Source organism: Meles meles, chromosome Y (assembly GCF_922984935.1).
Source record: "Meles meles chromosome Y, mMelMel3.1 paternal haplotype, whole genome shotgun sequence".
NCBI lineage: Eukaryota > Metazoa > Chordata > Mammalia > Carnivora > Mustelidae > Meles > Meles meles.
In genome coordinates, this window is record NC_060088.1 from 9549846 (window position 1) to 9575198 (window position 25353).

The 25353-nt window shown below is 33.7% G+C and overlaps 1 protein-coding gene across 1 annotated transcript in view; it reads left to right on the forward strand.

Annotated features, from left to right (window-relative positions):
* The first annotated feature begins 6879 nt into the window (after window positions 1-6879).
* Window positions 6880-25353, forward strand: part of LOC123935861 (cullin-4B-like) — a 109757-nt gene continuing 91283 nt past the window's right edge. The window contains 9 exon segments of the mRNA XM_045996700.1: window positions 6880-7102; window positions 11262-11377; window positions 15717-15820; window positions 16042-16132; window positions 19210-19283; window positions 19971-20133; window positions 20244-20333; window positions 21737-21819; window positions 22369-22436. Of these exon segments, the coding sequence (XP_045852656.1) occupies window positions 6895-7102; window positions 11262-11377; window positions 15717-15820; window positions 16042-16132; window positions 19210-19283; window positions 19971-20133; window positions 20244-20333; window positions 21737-21819; window positions 22369-22436 (997 nt within the window). The 5' untranslated portion in view covers window positions 6880-6894.

The following is a 25353-nucleotide window of genomic DNA, read 5'->3' on the forward strand; positions in this document are numbered from 1 at the left end:
TTTGGGAACATCCCATATAGTTGGGGAAGCTGAGGGGTTATTCATATGGTCTCATTTTTCTGTGGGGGAAATCATGGGGTGGTAAGATATTTCTTGTCCAAAAGCTAAGTGGTCTTGGTGGAGAAGGGATATGAGCAGTCAACCTGTTCCTTTTACTCTCTCCAATGCACCCAAACTTGGTTTTGTCTTCTTGTTGTTGTTTTGTTTTCTTTTCAATATGTGGTGAAGCTTCTTTTCTGGACTTCTACAAATGTTCTCTTGTCTGTGGATGATGGTCAAAGACAATGTTTTGACCTGAACTGTAGCTGAAGCAGTTCACAGGGCAGGGTCTATTGGCAGATCTAAGATAAAAGTATGCATTACCTGAAACTGAGGTGTATAAAATTCCTTTTGGGTCTCTGGCCATTTGGTGCTGGATTCCCTATCTCCTACAGAAGCACTTGTGTGCATGATTCTTTTTTTTTTTTTTTTAAGATTTTATTTATTTATTTGACAGAGAGAGATCACAAGTAGGCAGAGAGGCAGGCAGAGAGAGAGAGAGAGAAGGAAGCAGGCTCCCTGCTGAGCAGAGAGCCCGATGCGGACTCAATCCCAGGACCCTGAGATCATGACCTGAGCCGAAGGCAGCGGCTTAACACACTGAGCCACCCAGGTGCCCCAAGTGTGCATGATTCTTGATATGTAGGACAACAAAACAGGGATATTGATGCCACCATTTTTAAATATAAAATTCCATAGCAATAAGTGCATCCACAATATTTTACAACAGTTACCACTGTGTATTTCCAGAGTTACTTCATCATCCCAAACAAAAACTCCATACCTATTAAAAGTAATTCTTCAATTTAAAGTGGAGCTACCCTATGACCCCACAATTGTACTACTGAGTATTCACCACCAAGATACAGATGTACTGAAAATAAGGGCCATCTATACCCCAATGTTCATAGCAGCAATGGCCACAGTCACCCAACTGGAAAGAGGCAAGATACTCTTCTACAGACTAATGGATAAAGAAGATATAGTCCATACATACAATGGAGTATTATGCCTCCATTAGAAAGGATAATACTCAACTTTTGTATCAACATGGACAGGACTGGAGGAGATTATGCTGAGTGACATAAGTCAAGCAGAGAGAGTCAATTATCATATGGTCTCACTTACTTGTGGAGCACAAGGAATAACACAGAGGGCATTGGGTGAAGGAGAGGAGAATGGAGCTGGGGGAAATTGGAGGGGGAGATGAACCATGAGAGACTGTGGACTCCAAGAAACAAACTGAGGGTTTTGGAGGGACGGGGGGCAAGGTGGGATTGGGTGGGATTGGGTGGGTATTAAGGATGGAGAATTGAGTGTGGTGCATAAACAATGAATCCTGGAACACTGAAAAAATAAAATAAAGTTTAAAAAAAAAAGAATTCTTCAGATTAAATAAAAATTAAAACTATTTTGAGGGGCACCTGGATGGCTCAGTGGGTTAAAGTCTCTGCCTTCAGCTCAGGTCATGATCTCGGAGGTCCTGGGATTGAGCCCCACATCGGGCTCTCTGCTCAGCAGGGAGCCTGTTTCTCCGTCTCTCTCTGCCTGCTTCTCTGCCTACTTATGATCTCTGTCTGTCAAATAAATAAAATCTTAAAAAAAAAACTATTTTGAAGGTACCCTTGATAGAGATACCCAATGACCATTTACAAGGCAACATTTATAAAGACTATGACAACAGCCTACTCTGGATTCTTGAACAACTTGTAAGTAGCTGATAGTCCAAATAAGGTCTTTTTCCACTTTAGCAAAGTAAAACGAGAACCTCTATTAGTACTGTTAAATAAGATTCTTTTGTGGCCCAGCAGTCCAAGACTAGAGAATGGAGGAAGATTAATGAATGTTTGTGAGGGACTTTTGGAAAAGTTTGTATCGAAATATCTTATTTCTAGATTAGCAAATAATTCAGTTTCAGTTCATCTGTCAGAATAAGGAGGTAAGATATTTTCATAATGTCAGCAAATCAATGTCAGCAGTATATATCAGACATAAGAACTCTGGTAAGATGCCCAGAGGATTAAAAAAATCAACTGTAGGTATTTTGGAGAGTGTTGGGATATGTAGAAGGGAAAAAAAAAAATCAAGTTTCTACTTAACTTAGGTCGTTAGGACAAGATACTCCAGTTGCATCATGTTCAAAATCATTTTGTATCTTACCATGATCTGTTAAACTTAGAAGAAGAAAAAAATTACATATTTTGGATTTTCTTATAATTTTTGTATTTGCTTTTACCTTTCTTCCTGACCTTCTACCCCACCTGGGGAAGAGAGAGTGTTAACATTTATACAAATTAGTGAGTAAAGAAGAGGAAGATGGTAGTGCCTTTCTTTTGTTTAGATTTTGAGGAAAGAGAGAGTTTAAGTTGTATTGACAGTGCTGAAATTTTAGTCACTTTTTGACCTGGATCTCAGAGGAGAAATGAAGTTCACTCAGAGCAATATATTGTTAAGGAAGATTGTTGAAAATATAGAAATAATTGTCCAAGAATAGAAAAATGGGTACCACTGACCCCAGAATACTCTATTGATTCACCGTAACCTTTATTTTAACTGCTAAATTCTTCTTTCTGGAGAACACATCTCTGTTATCCAAGGCATAAAGAAGGCTGAAGCATCCTTGTTAATGGGCCTTAATAGTCATGATTTAGAGATTCAAGAGTCAGAGTTTGAAGTAGACTCTGTGCACAAGTCAGAAGTTTTTCAATCTGACCCTTGCTTACTATTTGTGAATCATGGGGATCAGTATTTCATTTCATCTTCCCAAAGGCTGAAAACATGATTCACTTCATTTAGAAAATATTTATTGCGCTGTTAGATTCTAAGGGGTTTATAGATGGGAAATGGATGGGAATATAGATGGGAATAAAAGAGGCAAAAGTTCTGACTCTCATAAATATCATATTTTTGGTAATGCTTTTAGTGTCACAATTGCTCAGCACTATGGGTAAAAAGAAATTAAATAAATAAATAAATAAATAAATAAATAAATGGTTCCTGCAGTACTATAAGAATCGTGAAATCTCTTCCCTTGGCTATATACAAAAGTAATGTGCTTAACTTTCTTGAACTTCTCTTTCCTATTGAAGAGTTGGACCAAGTAGTGTTTCTACATCTTCTAAAATTAGTAAGAGAATTAAATGAAATTACTGTAATGAAGTATTTACGTTGTACTTGGCACTCAGTTACTTATTAGCTTCTTTTTTTTTTTTTTTTTTTCAGTACACTGTTCCTCTCGGCAACTACAAAGGAGACCAGGCTGAAAGGATGCAAAAATTTTTAGAATTTTTAAGGTTAATAAAAAGGACAATGGGTATGTTTCATCTGTTATACGAAAACGAGGTAAATATTTTTTTTTAAGTTACTAGATTCCAGTTCGTTAACATGACAGTGTACTATTAATTTCAGGTATACAATATAGTGATTCAAATATTTTTTGCTAAATTTGTCATAAGTGGACATGTACCTACATTTTGTTTAACTATACTAATTTTCAGTGATTTAAAGGACTTAGCAACCCAAACTATATAAAATGGTGAGAGTAGCAATTACTGGCAGGCACTAAAACATGCACATGGGGAGAAAGTAACTCCAGTTATTAACTATGATTTGTAGCAAAATGAAATTAAAAGTATAAATGAAATTTGTTTTCATCTACACATCCACACAAAAATTTACAAAAATTTTCAGTTAACTATATTATTTAATGTGGTCTACGTAGAGATTAACAAAATTCCTGGGACATGCAGCACAAAGATAAAAGCTAACCAGAATAATTGTTCTTTTTGTAAGAAGATGAAGAACTTTATACCTTTAATTAAGCTGTCTGGTAATTTTCCCCTATATCATCACTAATGACTTTTGGCAGGTTTTATATATTGGTTAAAAACAGAGCGGACGAGAGGCTTGACTCCTCCTTCCCCATGGAAAGGATCTACAGAATTGATACATTAAAGTCCCACATTCAAGTAATTCAAATGCATGCATTTGGGGGCTCAATGATCTGACCCAATCTCTCTCCCCCCCTTTCTTCCTTCCTTCCTCCCTCCCTCCTTTCTTTCTTTACTTATTTATTTATTCCCAAAGTGTTAAGGATCTTGTAATTGTATGACAGAGCCATGAACATGGCTCTAGCTCCTTCTCTCTTCCTCCTTGCTGAATCCACGGCGTAATTTCGCGTGCCAACTCTCGGTCATAATGGGAATTTTGGACGCCGTCATTTCCGGTGAAGACAAGTTCAAGTCTCGCATCGCGAGACCGTGAGGCCGTGGGGGTAGTCAACGGTCGCTTCTGAGGTACTTTTCCATCTTTCAGAGGCAAGTAACCAAAAACAAAACAAAAAATGTGTAAATTATTACTAGTTCATTGCGCCTTAATCTTAAGAATAACGTGTTGCTATTTTAGCTCTCAGTGATTATCAGGCTTCTAAACAGTTTGATTTCGTTAATTTCACAAAACACCGATGATGTGTGTGAACTTTTTCTCTATTGACCCTCGTTCAGTCTTTTTTTTAGTTTTCCACTTAACATGCTATTTTCGTCAGGCTTTTACATTTTTATATATTTCTTTTACGTATTTGATGTATTTTTTGGTTTCTTTTTCATACACCTATTTTGACTTTGAGTCTTAATGTTTGTCGGTCTATTCTGTAGTTCAGTGCTGTTTAACTTGGACGCTCTTAAGGTATTTTTCTTCTTTTCCACATTTTCTTGTGATTTCTCTCATGTTTTTAATGTTGTTACTTTTTTTTTTTTTTAAAGATTTTATTTATTCATTTGTTAGAGAGAGAGAGATCACAAGTAGGCAGAGAGGCAGACAGAGGCAGAGGGAGAAGCAGGTTCCCTGCTGAGCAAGGAGCCCGATATGGGACTCGATCCCAGCTGGGATCATGACCCGAGCGGAAGGCAGCCGCCCAACCAACTGAGCCACCCAGGCGTCCCTAATGTTGTTACTTTTGATTTTTGTTTGTATGTTTTTTCTATTAATCTAATTTTGAATATTTTTGTCTACCCATTTTTTTATGTTCATCTGTTCCTATTTTTCTGTCTCCTGTGTTTTTTGTTTGTTTGGTTTTTTGGTTTTGTTTTGTTTTTGGTTTGTTTGTTTTTTAATTGGTTCTAAGTAATAGTATTGATCTTTGTTTCTTTCTGTTAAAGTCATTAGTCTTTTCATAAATTTGTCCTCTCCAGTTCTAGAGCATCTTTTCCTTGTTTTCTTTTCACTCATTCTTTCCCTACTTCTATCTTTAGGGAAAGAGTTCTTCACAGATAGAATTTTTGCCTTGTATCTCTGTACTGTTCAGACTTCATGTGCTTAGGCAATATAATCTTTTTATATCCTTTCTCCTGCAATATCTTTGGCTTTAAGCTTTCTTATGCTTCCTTCCTGCCCCTGATTTCCTCTTCTGCCTTTCTTTCCTTCCTTTCATTTCTTTTTCTGAGTCTATTGTGTTGTCATTTTCTTTGTGATGACGTGTTTGTTTCTTCATCGGTGCTTTTAAAAAATGTCTTGTTGGGTTTCTGTTGCCCTGTATATTTGTTTCTGTCTAGTCTAGTGTTGCTACCCTTTCTTCCCTTAAATCTCTCTCATTTTTATCCATATATTCATTTTTATCATGCTTTACTTATGCTCTCTCATTTTGTAAGTAAATATTATTTCCTTGCTCTTTCTTTTATTTTCTTTCTGGTTTTCCCCTTCTTTTTCTTATATACCCTTTCTCTCTTTTGCTTCTACTTTTTTTTCCTCCTTTAAATTCTCATTAAACTCACCTCTCTCTTCCCATGCATCAGCTTTTCCTTATGTATTTTCTCATTTTGCATCTTCAGTTTGAGACTTGCTAGATTTTCTGAACCTTTATAACGGATGTCTCATGAGAGTCCAGAGACTCTTTTGTTTACTGTTACATTCCAAAATACATTAACAAATGCATTATGTTCTGCCTTTTCTAACTTTCAGAACTGCATTTCTTCATGTCTGATTGATACCTCTTTTAGCTATTTCTGTGGTTTGGGTTTGTTTGTCTTATTTTTCTCCTCAGGGTAGCTCTTTGTTGCAGCAGGTTGTGAAATGTACTACTATAGGTGCCTTGCATATTTTTTTTTTTTCTTTCACTCTGCTTTCCATTTTCTGTCCCTGAGTTTCTCTGTTTTATGTTTTTTTCTTTTTTCCCCCTCTCTGATTCCCACTTTCTCTTATTTTCTAATCTTTAGTGTTTCCTTCCCAAATTTGCTCTATTCGACAGAACTCTTTCAGGATCATTTTCTCATTTTCTGCTATGTTATCACTGAAACGCTCTTCTTGTTTCAGTTTTGTTTTGTTTTCCTTTGCTTTTGGTTATTTTCCTTTTTTTGTTTTGATAGTTATTCATTTTTTCATTCTCTTTATTTTCATGTTTTCAAAGTATTTCAACCTCCTGATCTGGCAGTTAGTGTTGTCCATTTCAGTGGAGATTATATATACTTGGTGGTCGTCTTTCTTCATCTGCTTCCATGTGTACTATTAAGGGAAAAAAAAAATTAAAATATAGCAGCAAGGGTCAGGAGCGCCTTAAATGCTTTTCTTGTTTATCTCTCTCTCTCTTTTTAAAAGATTTCATTTATTTATGCATGATCAGGGGGTGGATGCATAGACAGAGGGAGATGATGACTCCCTGCTGAGCAGGACCCTGGAATTGCCACTTGAGCCAAATGCAGATACTTAACAGAAGGAGCCACCCAGGCACCCCTTGTTTATCTGTTTCTGATCTTTATCTTTCTCCTTTTATCTAGCTTCTTAAATCTTAGTAGACAGAATTATAAACTGGATTTCTTTGATTTTAATTTTTTTTTTTTAAACTTTATAGGACTTAATGTGAAAATGGCTGAGGAAGACTCATCATCATCTTCATCTGCTTCTGCCTCTCAGGAACAAGAACAGCTTAAAAACAGAAACTTAGTAGTTTTCTCTGTGGCTGCAGACCATCACACAGATGATTTGACTGAAGCCCCTGCGACTCTGTCTAGTTTTGCCAGTATTAAGCTTGGCACTGGGTCTGTCAAAAAACTAGTAATCAAAAACTTTAAAGGTAACATAATGATCATTTGATTAAGATTTCAGTTTTAGCTCCTTATACCCTATTGCTGCTTTTCTATTTTAAATTCGAAGAGATACTGTTATATTTTCCAAGGCACAGTTAATTTTTACAAGATTTAGGAACATTCTTTTTGCATTCTGAAGCCCTGAGTCTCGACCATGATATAACCACATTTGCCCTTTCAAAGATCACTCCATGGTTCATTTCTTTGTTTCCCTCTTAACTACATTTTAAGTTGTCTGTTTGACTTTGAAATACCTTTCTCAACTGCGACAACTTTGTAGATTATATTGTATCCTCTTTTCTCAGTGAGTGGATTTCCTATTACCAAAAAGTAGTCTCACATAGATAGTAAAAAGGCAACAATTTAAATTTCTGATAAGTTACAGAGTGTTGGTGAAAAAGTATGCATTTGGATATAAACAATGAAATCATAAGAAAATCCATTCCCCAGAGTAGATGCATTTTAGCATTTAAAAAATTCTGAGGAAATACTAATATAAAAAATTAGGAACTCAACAGAATAATTGAATCAATTCTTTTCACGTCAAATTTGTAAAATGAAATCCATACACGGATATGTTTGAATTTTAAAAAACATTTTTGGTATCTGGTTGCTCATTTTTAGCTTACAGAGTTTAAAGGACATATGCCAATCTCATTGATATCTTTAATTACTGGAAAACAATTTAACATTCTCTATTTTAATTAATATTGTTAATTTATAATTATATTTTATATAATTATAATTATAATTTAATATTGTTTAATAACTCCTACATTCAGTTCTTTCCTGCACAAGTACAGCTCTTCATTGTAAGTAAAACTTCAAATATCACAAAATTTCTGTTTAACATGCCAAATTTTCTTTTAAAATAAATATTTTTAACATTTTCCCCTCTGGTTTTTCCCTTTGTTTTTTATCCAGAACCTAGTGAGTGCTGGATTTATTATGCAGAAGTTTGATGATAGATTGTTGAAGTGTAAAAAAGCAGTCTTTAGGAACTAAATAATATTTCAAATAGCATGAGTTTTTGGAATTCATGTTATAGTCCTGCATTATTGAATGAAATTCAAAAAAAAATTGAATTGAAATTCCAATTTTTAAAATATTTTAGTATTTTATAGGATAAATGTTAGCAACTGGAATGCCCTGGTCTATGCATATTGTTTTCATTTTTTTTAGTCAGTATTAGTAATTATTTATTTGTTTATCTATTTGACAGAGATCGCAAGTAGGCAGAGAGGCAGGCAGAGAGAGGTGGGGAAGTAGGCTCCCTGCTGAGCAGAGATGTATGCAAGGCTCCCTCCCAGGATAATGACCTGAGCTGGAGGCAGAGGCCTAACCCACTGAGACTCCCAGGTGTCCCTCAATACTAGTAATTTATTTTAATTTGTATTTTCATACTTAGAGCTTAGCTATATTCAATATCTTACAGTTTTTTGACTAATTCCATATTCCTACATGAAGGATATAAAAAATATGCCTTTCTGTTTCAGATTTTACAACACTAAAAATAAATTTAGAATGTATTCTGATGCAGTGAAATGGACCATTGCAATATTTCTCTTGATCATCATTATCAAATATATGACTTTTAATATTTTTTGGTGACATTTTTACATAAAAACATAGATTTGAAGAAACACTTCATACTCCTTTTTTCATAGCATAATCAATAATGTTTTTCAGGCTTTAAAATAATCATTCCTTCAGGAATGAAAAATAATAGTAAATTTATTGGGAGTGAGAGTGTGAATGTGTTATAAAAAAAGAAACCCGAGGTGCCTGGATGTCTCAGTCAGATGGGCATTCAACTGGTGATCTCAGTTCAGGTCTTGGTCTCAGGGTCTTCAGTTCAGGCCTTCTGTTGGCCTCCATGCTGAAAGTGTAGCCTACTTAAAGAAAAGAAGGAAAGTAGAAAGAGAGAAAGAGGGAGAGGGAGATGGAGAGGCACACCTGGGTGGCTCAGTGGGTTAAAACCTCTGCCTCCAGCTCAGGTCATGATCCCAGTGTCCTGGGATTGAGCCCCACATCAGGGTCTCTGCTCATGGGGGAGCCTGCTTCCTCCTCTCTCTCTCTCTGCTTGCCTCTCTGCCTACTTGTGATCTCTGTCAAATAAATAAAGAAAGAAAGAGAGAAAGAAAGAAAAAAAGAAAGGAGGTAAGAAGGAAAGAAACCTACTTTAGAAGTTGTTATTCTTTGCCTAACAACCACCAAAGAATTTTGAAATAAAAATACTAATTTTCCTTAAAAATACATATTTCTGGTTTGATATTTGCCTTCTAGGGTGGCCTAATTTATATGAAAATGTATGTGTGCAATAAATACATATATTAAAAATTATATCTATATAGGATATATAGAGAATGTAAATATGTAATATGACACTTAACTATGTGCATAAATAGTTTCCCTTCCAAAGCTTGGATTTTGGTGTTTTGCTGGCTCAGTTAATTTGTATTTAATTTTGTATTACTGTTTTTCTTATTGTAGATTTTCTTTATTAGGCTTTACCAACTTTTAAAGTAGAACCTTATATTTAATTGGAACATGATTTTTGTCTAGTAATTTAAGCATGAAACTTTTAAAGTTTTTGTTGAGACTCTTTTTCATTCTGTGCTTACATTTTTACTGAGGTGAAATTCACATAGCATAAGATTAGACATTAACTACTTTAAAGTGTACAGTTGTATACTTAGTAAATGACAATACTGCACAACTACCACCTCAGTCTAATCCTGAAACATTTTAAAAATATTTATTTGAGAGAGAGAATGGGGGGAGGGTCAGAGAGTAAGAGGGACAAGCAGACTCCATACTGAGCATGAACTTGACTTGGGGCTTGACCCAGGACTCTGAGATCATGACCTGAGCCAAAACCAATAGTCAGATGCTTAACTGACTGAGCCACCTGGATGCCCCCAATTCTGAACTAAATAATTTTAATCATTTTCATTTAATCAGTTATTTTAATCACCCAAAGATGAAACCCCATAGTCGTAAGCATTATCATTTCCCTGTCCATCCCTTTTCCCTTCCTTTCTGTCCTCTACCTGGCAGTCAGCAGTTTGCTTTCTGTCCCTGTGGATTTACGTAGTCTGGATGTTCCATATAAATGAAATCATTTGACAAGTGGCTTTTTCTGTCTACCTTCTTTCATGTAGTATAGTGCTTTTGAAGTTCAGTCATGGTGTGACGTGTGAATGCTTCATTTTTGCAGCTTAAATAAAATGCCATTGTATGGACATGCGCACTGTTTTGAACATTTACGTATAAGATTCTGTGTGAATGCCTGTATTTAGTTCTTTTGGATAGATATCAAGAAGACAATTGTGGGATCACATGGTGATTTTATGTTCAATTAAAGAACTGCTAAACTTTTCCACCTGCCACGTAATTTTATATCTCCACCAGAAATGTACAGGAATTCCAATTTCCCTGCATCCTGTCAAAAATTTGTTATATCCTCCTAGTAGGTATGAAGTGATATGTCATAGTTTTGACTTAAATGTATCTACTGATTATGTTGAGCAACTTTTTGTAAGCTCCTTGGCAATTTGTATATATTCTTGAAAATGTCTGTTTAAATCCTTTGCCTAGTTATTAATTGGGTTTTTTTTTTTTGTAGATGAGTTGCAAAAGTTTTTTATTCAAACATAGTTGATACTTACCAGTTATATGATTAACAAACATTCTCTCATATGCTGAGGGTTGTGTTTTTGCTTTCTTGATTTTCCTTTGATACACAGAAATTTTACATTTTAACTTAATGAGCTCTCCAATAAATTATCTAATGTTCATACCTTAGGTGTTATGTACGAATCTATTGCAAGACCCAAGGTAATGAAGACTTATCCTTGTGTTTTCTACTGAAAGCCTTATAGATTATGCTTTCATATTTATATTTAGGCCTTTAATTTTGAATTTTTTTAATATAGTAGGATAGCAGTTTTTCTTCATTCTTTTGAATGTAGGTATCTTGTTGTCCTAGTACCATTTGATGAAGAGACTATTTTTACCCACTGAATGGTCTCAACATACGTGTTTAAAATAAATTTGTCTTAAATGTATGATGATATTGCATTTTATAGTATTTGACATTGTCCTCCAAACATTTTGCTCCATAATCTTGTGTTAATTTTTTAGATAAACCTCTGGTACTAGAAACCTATACTGAAGGAACATGGCAAAAATTAAAAGAAGCTGTACATGCTATCCAGAACAATATCTGTGTTAAATACAGCTTGGAAGAACTCTATCAGGTGTGTGTCATTTTGGGGTACAAGTACTCATTAATCATAGTGGAGTCAGGATTTATATTAATAATTGTATTATATTTGTTTGGATCTTTTGTCATCATGCATTGTAATGGAATCCATCATAGTTTACAATCATGCAGTTCAATTTCTGTATTTATATCTGATTTATTTATTTAGCCACAATTATGCTGGGTACACTCTCCTTTTATGTATATATTCTCATTCTTCAAGTTATTCTGATTCAGTTTAAGTTAGCAGAGTCTTGTGTACATTTTTCTTATTTTGAAAAGAGTCTAGAAAAGCTTTTTGTTGAAATGGGAGAGAGATATAGTTTGATTTTTATTTTTTTTAAGATTTTATTTATTTATTTATTTGACAGACAGAGATCACAAGTAGGCAGAGAGGCAGGCAGAGGGAGAAAGAGAAGCAGGCCTCCTGCTGAGCAGAGAGCCCAATGCGGGGCTCGATCCCAGGACTCTGGGATCATGATCTGAGCTGAAAGCAGAGGCCTTAACCCACTGAGCCACCCAGGCGCCCCTTGATTTTTATTGTTAAGTGTCTCTTACCATTTGTTTCCCTATTTCCTTTCATGTATGTTCCTCTGTTTTCTTAAATTCCACCTATGAATGAGATCATGTGGCATGTGTCTTTCTCTACCTGACTTTTTTACTCTCTAGCTCTATTCACATCGTTTCAAATGGCAAGATTTTTGTTCCTTTCTTTTCTTTTTCTTTCTTGTTTTCTTTTTTTTTGGATGACTGAATAATTTTCTATTGTAAATATACCCCTCTTCTTTATCCATTAATCAGTCAATGCACATTTGGCTCTCTCTATAGTTTGGCTAATTTTTATAATGCTTCTATAAACAACAGAGTGCATGTACCTCTTTGAATCTGTATTTTTGTATCTCCTGGGTAAATACTTAGGAGTGTAGTTGCTAGATTGTAGGTTAGTTCTATTTTTAACTTTTTAAGGACCCTCCATGCTGTCTTTCAGAGTGGTTGCACCAGTTTTCATTCCCACCAACAGTCCAAGAGGACTCCTCTTTCTCCATATCCTTGCCAAACCCTATTGTTTCTTTTGCTAATTTTAACCATTCTGACAGGTGTGAGGTGGTATCTCCTTGTGGTTTTGATCTGTATTCCCCTGATAATGAGTGATGTCCATCATCTTTTCATGTGTCTGGAGCCATCTGCATATCTTCTTAGGAAAAGTGTCTATGTCCTCCCATTTCTTAACTAGATTTTTTTTGGGGGGGAGCTTTGAGTTTGATAAGTTCCTTATAGATTTTGGATACTAACCCTTTATTACACACATCATTTGCAAATATCTACTCTTCTGTAGACTGCCTCTTACTTTTGTTGTTTGTTTCCTTTGCTGTGCAAAAGTTTTCTTATCTTGGTGAAGTCCTGGTAGTTCATTTTTGCTTTTGTTTCTCTTGCTTCTGGAGACCTATAGAGTAAGAAGTTGTTGTGGCTGGGGTCAAAGAGGTTGCTGCCTGGTTTTGATTGGCTTCCTGTTTCACATTTAGGTCTTTCATCAGTTTTGAATTCATCTTTGCTTATGGTGTAAGAAAGTACTCTAGTGTCATTCTTTTGCACATGGCTGTCTAGTTTTCTCTATACCAGTTGTTGACAGGACTTTTTTTTCCACTGGATATTCTTTCCTGCTTTAGTGATGATTAGTTAGCTACAGAGATGTGGTCCTTTTGTAGGTTTTGTCTTCTGTTCTATTGATCTGTTTCTCTGCTTTTGTGACTATACCATACTGTTTTTTGTTTTGTTTTGTTTTGTAGTGTCCTACTGTCTTGATGACTATAGCTTTGTTAATATAGCTTGGAAACTGGAATCATCATGATGCCTCCAGTTTAATCATCATGATGCCTCCAGTTTTTTTTCTGTTTTTCAGAATTGCTTTAGATATTCCAGATCTTTTGTGGTCCCATATAAATTTTAGGATTGTTTCATCTCTGTGAAAAATGCTGGTAATGTTTGATAGCGATTGCATTTAATGTCCAGATTGCTTTGGGTACAACAAACTTTTTTTTTCTTGGTAGTACATATATTTTAACAAAGTTTATTCTTCCAATCCATGAATCTGGGTTGCTTTCCCATTTATTTGTGTCTTCTCCAGTTTCTTTCATAAGCGTTCTGTAGTTTATGGAGTACATAACTTTAACTTCTTTTACCTCTTTGGTAATATACCTTACTGTTTTTGGTGTGATTGCAAATGGGATTGATTCCTTGATTTCTTTTTCTGCATGCATCTCATATTTCATAATTTTATCCTCTGTATCACAGATTCATTGGTCTGACTCATCCATCATTGTGATGGCATCATCCATTTGGGATTGCATCTCCGTCTTTGCATTTTTAATTTTGGCTTGACTAGATTTTAGTTCTTTTATTCTCTACAGTGAGGGATTCTCTAGTGTCTTCTATGCCTTTTTGAAGCCCAGCTAGTATCCTTACAATGGTTTTGTTTTAAATTCTAATTTAGACATTTTACTTATATCTGTATTGATTAAATCCCTGGCCAGCATTTCTTCCAGTTCTTTCTTTTGGGCTGAATTCTTCCATCTTGTCATTTTGGAGGGGAAAAAAAGTAAAATGTAATTAATTTTTTTTTTAATTTCAAAAATAAAGCTAGATCTTAGGTGTGGTTTTGTCAGCTTGTTTTAAGAAGCTTCCAGAGGTGGTTTCCTCTGTTTGTAGTTGTGCAGCTTTGTTCCTGAAGACTTCCAGTTGAATTCTGGGGTGTTCAGAATGAGTTGATATTTATTTAGCTGTGTTTGAGGAAGGCAGCTAGTTAGGGTGCCTTAGTTCTCTGTCATCTTAACACCCCCAGAGATTTTTTTTTTCCTTTTTAATTCAAATCGTCCAGTTGTATTATGACAACTCTGGAAAGCAGCTCCTGCCCTTTCCCACAGTTTGTTGCTATTGCTTTCAGTGGCAGGTTTTTTTTTTGTTTTCTTTGTTTGCTTTTAATCATTTTTCTAGACTTTTTTTCTTTGTCATGTGTGGTCCTTGTTCCATTAGCTTAGTGGTTAGCTACTTATTTTGAGATATACTAAATATTACAGCCAAAAAAAAAATTTTTTTTTTCTCTGCTCTTGAAGATTACATTTGTGTTGGGGCATTCCTTCATTGGTTAGCCCTGCTATTCACAACTCTTAGATTTCTTTCATTATATTTGGGTGTTATCTTAAATGTAAGCCTAAAGTGAAATTAGGGTCTCTCCAGCTCTTTTCTAAGAATGTTCTAGGATATGTACAGCCTTCTTGATTTTTCTGGCATACACAGGAATTTTCAAAGCACTAATGTTTTTATACTTTTTTTTCCCAATCTCTGAGTCTTTTTAAGATTTCTCTTGTGTGCTACTTGTCCTGTTTGTTATCTCTTGCCTTAGTGACTGAGTCAGTGTATTCACCTTTACACTTTTTGACAAAGTCCCCAGTTTAGTCCTTTTTGCTTAAAGACTCAAGGCAGAAAGTGTAAAGGCAGACTCCAGAGTCAAAATACATTTATAGTTCATTGCAAACAAGGTCTGTATTTCTTCCTTACTATAACTAGTAAACCATACTGGCACTAGGTTTTCACCATGCTAGGTGGGTAAGTTAACACCAAAAGGCTCTATTACTGAAATGTAGCAGGTTTTTTCTTTGTTAAATGTTCCTTTGATTTTTAGGGTTTGGGTGAGATTCCAGAGCTCTGAAAAAATTGATCTGATAGTTTTGCTGGACCAATTTTTTTTTTTTTTAATTTAATGGAGAGTTAGAGTTTTCCACCATTTTTGGTGACATCACTCCAGAGGTCAGTGGGGTGTATTTTAATATAAATAAAGTGGTTTTTTTTATTGTTTTTACAGGCATTTTAAGCCACACTTTATTAAATTTGTATGGGTGAAATTATTTTATTCATTATCATAAATTCATTTCTTAATTTTTAAATTTTATACAAAGAAAAAAAATTGATACAAAAATTATGACCTTTTAAATATTCTGAAAGTCAAGATGTCGTTTAACTTATGGTTTAACCATCTAATGTGAAGGAATTATTTTAAATTTTAAAGAGTTAATTATGGTAACTGTCTGGATACTTAGAATGACTGCTTAAGAATGGGTTTGTATATACTGATTTGGATGGAAGAATTTTAAATACATTTTCTGAATTATTAATGCTGAACTATTTTTTTATTATTTAATAGTCATTAAATTCCTATTCATTTATAAATTCATATGAAGTTAATACTCAGTATTCAATATTTTCAATAAAGGTGGAAGCAGTAATTTAAACTGTATTTTGTTTTTTTCGACTTACACATATACATTTTTAATTTTCAGAGTGTTGAAAATCTTTGCTCCTACAATTTATCAGCAAACTTATATAAACAGTTGAAGCAGCTTTGTGAAGAGCACATCAAAGCAGAAATTCATCAGTTCAGAGAGTATCCTTTTTTCCCCTTTGAGTTGTTTTTCCTATTTTGTCCAATTTTCATGTCAGTGTCTGTTGAGTGGAATAATTAATTTGGCATATAAGATTAATTTTATTTGTGTAACACATAGAGATTCTTGGACTTATGGTTAGCATTAATCAGTTTTATCAAATACTATCTTTTGGAAGTTGTATCTTCCATTTGCAGAATGTGTATCAGTTTTAGAATATAAGATTTTCTTAACATTACTTCATGTATTCTTTGGATACTGGCCCTTTTCTAAAGAAAATGGATAAGTGCTGGCAAAATCATGGCAGACAAATGGTAGTTTGTAGAAATTATATTTTTAGTTAAGAAAATTATTATGGAATGTGTTAGATGGTCTATAAAAGAAATAATCCAAAGTGTAGTAACTCATGCTTTATTTAAAAGCAAATTTGGAAAGGATTTTATGGGAGAAGTCTATTCTTAGTTCTTTAAAATTTCAACTGTAATTTACTGGTTTGCCTACAGTTTGGAAAACTTTTTTTTCCAAAGAGGTAATTATATTTTAGATATAGTTGTATTTAGCATTAATTTGAGATTAAATGAATGTCACAAAATATATGCCAGATTGGGTTTCACTAAGTAAGTACTACCTGAAATTAGTAATTTATCATCTGAGGTTTGAATATACAAGGGAATGTGCTATAAAGGAATTGGAGCTATAACAAAGGGACTTATACTAAATTAGACAGATAAACTGTTTTAAATATTTTGACATAAAATATTTATGTGTTTTGAAGATAAAAATCTGATGCAAATTGTGGTCGCTTTTCAATTTTGGCATAATAAACTATGAGGTAATATAATGTGTTAATACAATTACTACAAGTTTTAAATTTTTATTTAATGTGTGAAAACAAAACTGAATTTAAATCTTCACTGATGGAAAGCATTTTTCCCAGTTTTGTACATAAAGACAGCTAGATAGACTAAACTCTTCATATTCTTTAAAATAGTGATAAGAATTTATATTTTTTAAAATATAAAAGGGATGGCCCACATGAATTATGACATGAAAGTATTTATCTGATTTTTTTTATGGTTTTTTTTTTTTTTAAAGATTTTTTATTTATTTACTTGACAGAGAGAGACCACAAGTAGGTAGAGAAGCAGGCAGAGAAAGAGGAGGAAGCAGGCTCCCTGCTGAGCAGAGAGCCCGATGCGGGGCTCCATCCCAGGACCCTGGGATCATGACCTGAGCCGAAGGCAGAGGCTTTAACCCACTGAGCCACCCAGGCGCCCCTTTTATGGTTCTTTTTGAAAACATCTTTATTGGGGCATAACTGATATATGATAGACCACAGATACTTACTTGAGCCTATAGTTCAGTAAGTTTTAACATATTTATACCTCTGGGAAGCCACCATCATAATCAATAGTGAACAAACATATCATCTCCAAAAGTTCCTCTTACTCTTGGTTGTCCCTGCCCCTGAGACAGAACAAGATTTGACATAGGTCCCCTTACTCTGACAGCAAAATCTTTGGCTGCCTCCATAAGAAGAAGAAAAAGCTAATGCTTTGTGCCTCTTGTGGAGCTTATCTTACAGGAATTCAAAGGGAGAGGGATGTGAATTTAACTGTTTAAGTGATTGTTTGGAGTTATTAAACTCATTCTCACTCATTTCCGATTCTCACTCATATACTTCTTAGTTATGTAGATGGCTACTACATCACAGCTTTCTAGTCTTCACACTTACTTAGAAAAGTGATCATGAGTCTTGGCTCAAAATTAAGGCTGTGAATCGTGCAACTATCAATCTCCTTAATCTCGCACAGTGCTGTTACATGACAAGATTCTCTGGACAGCGTAATTACGTATTCCTGTAACACTTCCAAACGCTCTGTGCAGAGCTCCAAGGGGAATCAGCAAAGAGATGCCATAAATGTTTTAAGTTAAAGCAAAAAAGTACATATTTTCCAAAAACAAATTATCTGTGAATACAATCATTGCCAAAGTTAAGATTATACAAGCATATTTTAAAATCTTATAAATTTAATCACATTATTTATAGAGATCATGAACTTGCCACAAAAGTGAAAGACCATATTTAGGCCAACTTTCTGGGTTTTTGATCCAGTTTAAAGGATTGTATGTAAGGCGAAACAAGCATGCTATGTATGTTTGTTACTCCATGCAATATTGGACCAGATAGGCTGGAAAATACTTCCTGGAAAAATTCTTAGTCATTGTTTAAGATATTTGTCACTCTTTTTGTACTTTTCAGGCTCTTATCTCTTTATACTTCTCTGGTTTTCTCTTGTTTCTCATTTGGCTTTCCCCATCTGTTTACGAAAGCAAGTTTGCATTATACATTAAGGTGTATTTAAATTATTAATGCTCTGTTTCTTTTTTTACATGATGAATTCTTTGCACATTTTTTGAGATATAATTGAGACATAGCTTTGTGCAAGTTTAAGATATACAGTGTGATGATTTGATACATTTATATACTGCAAAATGATCACCTCAGTAGCACTAGATAACACCTACATCACCTCACATAATTACTGGAACATTTAAGGATTTCATTAACTTTCAAGTGTTTTTCAGTATACAGGGTGTTTAATTTTTACCACCTTGCTTTACATTAGATCTCTAAAATTTATTCGTATTATAAGTGAAAGCTCATATCCTTTGGCAATTACTGTTTTAAAATTGAAATGACTAAAAACTTACTTCTTAACAAATTCACTGAATTTTTGTTACTAAATTTATCACCAAATTTAATCCTTAGTGTTTTCTCATTTTATTTTTCTAGTATAGCAGATATTACCATATAACACACTAGTGAAAATTCTCTGGTTTCATCAATACTCTTCAAAAGAGGTCTTGAGACAAGAATATTTGAGAACTGGTATTCCTGTATATGCTCACGTTGCAATTAATTTATACATAACCATTACATTCAGAGTAAAGAATTCTCTTGTTACTCTGTGTGTCTTCAAATACAAAGCATAAGATCTTATATTTGTACATAGCCTTGGTCCTAGGTAGGTATTCCTGTGAATTCCTTATATTTCTTCTTGTTTTATTATCCACAACTCTAGCTCTCTTTTATTTTCTGGCCTCTAATCTTCTATTGTTTCTTAGTTTTTACATGAGTAAGCTATGTGAGTAATTTTTATTTATATATCTCCATTAATCTTTATTATTTAACAACTAGCAATGTAGAAAAAAAAATGAAAAATTTGAAAGGTTCTCTTTCCGAGATGAATAAATACACTACTGACCAGGTTTGATTTATAGATTGGTAGTGATGTTTATAAATAATATGCTTTCCTTAAGAATTAATAATTTAACCCCCAAAATTATTTTCAGACATAATGTTTTACCTTTGTTTTATTTCTGACAGAGCATGATTAGGAACATTTTTCTGTTCCTAGATAGAACTTATGTTTCTCAAATTTCGATGTTGTCTTCCATATGGTAAGGATACAAATAATTGAAAAATTGTTGTATATAATTTTTGATTACTTATTTATCTCCTAACTGAAAGAAGATCTAGTAAGATAAATTTATAAACTTTCAAAAATAATTTCAAAAATTTGTATTTCTCTATATTTATCATGAAACAAAAATTTTTGAAATTGTATAAATAGTGCTACACAGTAGCACTATTTATGTCAATTTTTAATTGACCTCAGTGTTTATAAACTATCTTATTTCAGAAACATACAAATTCTAATATATCTTCTAGGATAACATCATATTTCATATACTTTATTATTAAAACACTAGAAAGTCAGTAAATTGATACTAAATTGTGTTAATGGAGGCTGAAAAATCTAAAATAGGGTGATTGTAGCAGTTTTGGAATCATCCTAAATTTTACTTTGTTTATTTTTAAATTAGAATTATGCATGACATCCAGTATACTTAATATACTCTGAAATCTTATTTATTTCGATTGATTTCAGACCATCAAAAACAAAGAAGAATTTAGCCTCCTGTAGATAGAATGAACTTTACATCACAGTATATTTTCTTTTGCTTGTGGGGAAGTGCAATATATATAAGAAAGTATAACTGATGGCAAAAAAAAAAAACACCAAATTTACAGGGTCTCAAAAATATTATTTATTTAGGCAGGTATTTATTTTTTTGTCGTTTCAGGGACATGGGCCTTGAATTATTTAAATCATATATAATTTGTGATCAGAATGTTCACAACAGGATCATAGATGGAATTCTTCTGTTGATTGAAAAAGAAAGACATGGTGAAATTATTGATCGATGTCTGATTCAAAGGCTTTTAACTATGCTTTCTGATCTACAGGTAAGTAATTCTTTAAGTTTAGTTAAATTGAAAACTAATTTCTAATCTGGTATTTTAAAGATAGATTTTAACTGAGGTTTTTTTTTTTTTTTTAATATATTTCATCTTAGATTTACCAAGAATCATTTGAGAATAAATTCTTAGAAGAAACAAGCCAGTTCTATGCAGCAGAGGGAAGGAAGATAGTGCAAAAAAAGGAGGTACTTGAAATCGAGATAATTTAAAATTCTTTCATTATCTGTAGAACAGATCATTAAATCCTTGTGAAGATGGTTCTCCATCTCCAATGAGATGTTTATAATTCCTGTATGTATTTTGACATATTTTTCTTACTGACACATTATTTTTTCTTTTCTTCTTCATCAGTTGTGCTAAAATTTTGTCAGTTTTGTTGACCTTTTCAAAGAACCAGCTCTTGTTTTTTTTGTTTGTTTGTTTTGTTTTGTTTTCCAGTTGATTTTCTAATTTCTATTTCATTAAATGCCACACTATTATTTTTTGCTTGCCTCAGGTTTGTTTGATCTTTTCCTAGTGTTTTTAGGTAGAAAATTGGGTTAAAAAAGTTAGGTTATTGTTTTGAGATCTTTCCATTTCAAATCTAGTTATTTGCAGCTATAAATTGCCCTGTAATAATATGTTAGCTGTAATCCTTAATTTTCAATACATTCTGGCTTTATTTTCAATTATGTTAAAGTACTTGCTAGTTTCCCTCTTGATTTCTTCTTTGACATATTAGTTGTTGAGAAATGTCATGTTTAATTTCCACATATTTGTGAATTTCTCACATTTCTCAAATTCTCAAAATACCCCATTTTCACTCCAGTTGTGATAAATGAGCACACATAGTACGATTTTTGGGTATAATTTGTATGATTCCATTCTTTTTAAATACATTCTCTTGTTTTGTGGTTTGAGGGGGTCTGTCTTGCTGAATGCTGCATGTGTGCTTAAGTAGAATGTGTATTCTATTGTTGGGGGTGTTTTGCAAAGACCTGTTAGTTCCTGTTTAGTGTTGTTAAAGACTTCTGTGTCCTTGCTTGTTTTTGTCTTGGTGCTCTATCCATTATTTATCTTTTTATCTTGGCACCCTATCCATTATTTATCTTATATATAAGATACTTCTCTTATATATAAGATATTTATAGCTATATAGATATGGATATATATATAGATATCCAAAGCCTATCATATCTTATTTTTATATCTTATCGTATATATTGTTTTATAATCACATATGTATATCCTATATATACTATATAGCATATACATATATGCCACCAGCTACTGATGTCACCAGCTGTTGTTGAATTTTCAGTTTCTCTTTTCATTTCTGGCAGCCCTTTGCTTGAGTATTTTATGGTTTTGTTGTACTTATATTTAGTTTCAAATCACAGCATTTCCAATTACAAATTATACTCTGTTGTATAATTCTTGGGATTCTGATTATATAGAAATGAACGGAGCATGTACCTGTGTCTTTATGAAACTAAACTGATTTAAGACAGGGATATTTATGTTTCCCTGCTTGCTTGTTTTTGTTTGTAACTTTTGTGCTTTAATTCTTATGATTCTTAGAAATAGGAAATTTAAAATATTTTTTCAGATTCCTGGGTGTCTTTACCATATCCAGAAGCTCTTAGAAGAAGAGGTAGACAGAGTTAGAACCTACCTACACATTAACACACAGTAAGAATTATGTATTACATAATTATATATATGATTATATATTTATTATACTTTAAGATCACTACTATTTAAAGAGATTAATAATTATCATAGGATAAGATGAAATCATAAATTTCTTTCCTTTTTTTTCTTAATTCCTCCCCCTTCTTCATTTGTATCAAAGTAATGGGAATGCCTAACAAATTTCTTCGTTAAGTTTATTTTTCAAGTTTTTGGGGAGCCAAAGTAGGAAAATTTGTTGTTGATCTTGTTGAATTAGAGATGAAAGAAATTTTTTAATGTAAACTCATTGTCTATTATTACCTAATTTCCTCCAATTAGGTAATGATAATTACAGGTGATATTTAAAATCAGGAGAAGTTCATGCAATAAAATTCAATCTTACTGAAAATGATTAAGACCATCAAAAATAGCAATTTTATAGTAATAATACGTGAGTAACAATTTAAGAAGTCAAAATTGATAACAAAGGCACTACCCTCTTGGGGAGTAGTTTTAACTCTCCAGTATGAGAATCTTTTAGTAATCTAAAATTTTGTTTTTAAACAGGAAGCTACTAATTGCTATTGTAGAAAAGCAGCTTCTAGGTGAACATTTATCAGCAGTTCTTCAGAAAGGTAAACAAGAACAGATATGTCTGACAAAATAGGACTAAGGAAAAATAATCTTATTTTTTTAATTTTTAAATTTAATTATTGTGTTCTGTGTTATACATCTTCTTTGGAAGTGATATATATGAAATGATATACAATTTTTTTCTCATTTGCAAAGTAGTTTATTTCATGTAAGTTTCGTCGGGTTTCTTAAAGTTAAGAATACTAGATGAGAGTTATTTATGTACCTCAAAATAGTAATGTTGTGGAGGGTTTTTTGGCTAGCATTTGAAAAATGTATTACACTATTTAATGTAGTTTAATTATATAATATATTTTTCTGGTGTTTTAAAACCTTAGATTACAGGTTCTCTGGAGCACAGGTTTTGTTTTCCTTCTGGTATTTTCACATTCTCCCCATAAGATTATCATTTGTTCAATAAATATGTATTGAGTGTTTTCTTCCTGGTGCAAAAGTGGTGGTCTTGATACAGGGTGAAGGCTTCTTTGGAAAGCCTGACTGAGCGAGTGCACGTAAACTAAAACCTAAAGTTGTAAAGAAGCACACAGTGAAAGAAGGAGAGTCTGGAGGCCACTGGGTGGCTTAGCTCGTTAAGTTTCATGGGACTCTTGGTTTCAGCTCAGGTTGTGATTTCAGGGTCCAGAGATCCTCGCCTCTGTCCAGTCCCACTCAACAGTTCACACTTCCAGGCTCAACACAAGGGTCTTTCCCTTGATCTTCTCCCCTCGTGAATGGGCATGCTATCGCTCAAATAACTAAATAAATGTTTTTTTGTTTGTTTTTTGTTGTTTTTTTTTTAAAGAAAAGGAGAGTCTGCCTAGTGACCTCTAACCAAGAAAAAGATTTAGGCAAAAAAGATAAAAAGGTAAAAAGGGAGGGTCAGTGTTGCTGAAGTATCCTGAGAAGATTTTATTAGCGAGCGATGAATGTTGGTTTTAATCTGGAGAGAGTAAATGTAATTGATCACATTGGCTTCTTGAACAGTTGGGTTATATTGTAGATATGACTGAAATATTTTTGAGCAGAAAGAGCATGTAGGAGAATATTCTAGTAACTTTGTAGAGAAAGAGGGAGACCTGGCTTTATGGTTAAGAAGAGAGACTATTGCATTAATTAAGGTAATTTTATCATTGGGCAAGGACTTGGTTTCACCTGTTAATCCAAACTGTTCTATAACTTTGTTTTACTCTTATCGTACATATTTAGTTATTATGTTTCCTTATTATCACTTGAAGTGACTTATAAACAGATAAACTAAAATTAACTATTTTTTTTGACAAGAGAAATATAAAATAGAGTAGAGAAAACACAAATACTGGTTTTTTTTCCCATGTTAAATGTACATTCACATCATCAAAAAGAGATTTATTAAAAATAAGCAACCTACTTGAACTGCTGCTATGTCTCAGGGGCATCTTTAGCCCTCTACACTGGGCAGTGCCTTTCTCAAGCGCCTAGGAATCGCATGATTTGAAGCTTGCAGACTGGTCCAGGCTGCGTGGCTCTCCCTGGAGCTTCTCATGGCAGTATTAGCAGGGCTGCATACAAGCTACTTGGCGCTTCACTCCAAGTGACTGGGGGAGCAGCAATGTTAGGCAGCTTTCTGGCCTGGCCATAAATATATATGGAAAATTTAGTTTGCAAATCATTCAATTTGACTCAGAATTACCGTTAGAAGAATTAATTTGATTTACTATATAAGGGAACTTGGAAGACTTCTGAAATTTAAAAAAAAAATAGTTTTAGGAAAAGAGATAAAAGTTTTATTTAGCATTCATTTTCCTAAGTAACTTAAGCATAATCTAAGCATATTTATCAGTTGTGATGATCCTGAAACTCAGCCCTTTGCACACACTCTGAAAATGCTATTTCATTCAACACCAACTTTATACTCTACTGAAGTCACAGTTATCTAAAACCTTAAGTTGTTATGGTTTATTTAATTTATTTATTTATTTTAAGATTTTATTTATTTGACAGAGATCACAAGTAGGCAGAGAGGCAGGCAGAGAGAAGAGGAAGCAAGCTCCCCGCTGAGCAAAGAGCCTGATGCTGGGGGGATCCATCCTAGGACTCTGGGATCATGACCTGAGCCAAAGACAGAGGTTTTTGTTGTTGTTTTTTTAAATTTATTTATTATTTTCAGCGTAACAGTACTCATTGTTTTTGTACCACACCCAGTGCTCCATGCAATATGTGCCCTCTCTATTACCCTCCACCTGATTCCCCCACCTCCCACCCCCGCCCCTTCAAAACCCTTTGGTTGTTTTTCAGAGTCCATAGTCTCTCATGGTTCACCACTCCTTCCAATTTCCCACAACTCCCTTCTCCTCTCCATCTCCCCATGTCCTCCATGTTCTTTGTTATGCTCCACAAATAAGTGAGACCATATGATACTTGACTCTCTCTGCTTGACTTATTTCGCTCAGCATAATCTCTTCCAGTCCCGTCCATGTTGCTACAAAAGTTGGGTATTCATCCTTTCTGATGGAGGCATAATACTCCAGAGGCAGGGTTTTAATGCACTGAGCCACCCAGGTGCCCTAAAGCAAAGTTAAAAAACTACATAAAGGATTGACTAGATTTTATAATGGATTTGTGAATAGGAAAAAACCTAAGATTGTTAGCACCGAATAAATATCCCTTTTAACCTTTATGCACACAAACATACAACTATATGAGCTTCCGTTAGCATTTTCCTTTTTAAAATTTTTAATTAGTGCTTTTTCTTGTTTTGCACTAATGTTGTGTTCTGTGAATAAAATAGATTAAATTTCCTAATGGCTTCAGCTCTGGAAGCTGATACCATGGATAGTTTACTAGCCTCACACCATTTTGCTTCTTTATTTCTTAGATTTACCAAAATAGGAGGACTTACTTGTATTTTCCAGTAGAATATATAACATTTGCCACTTAGAA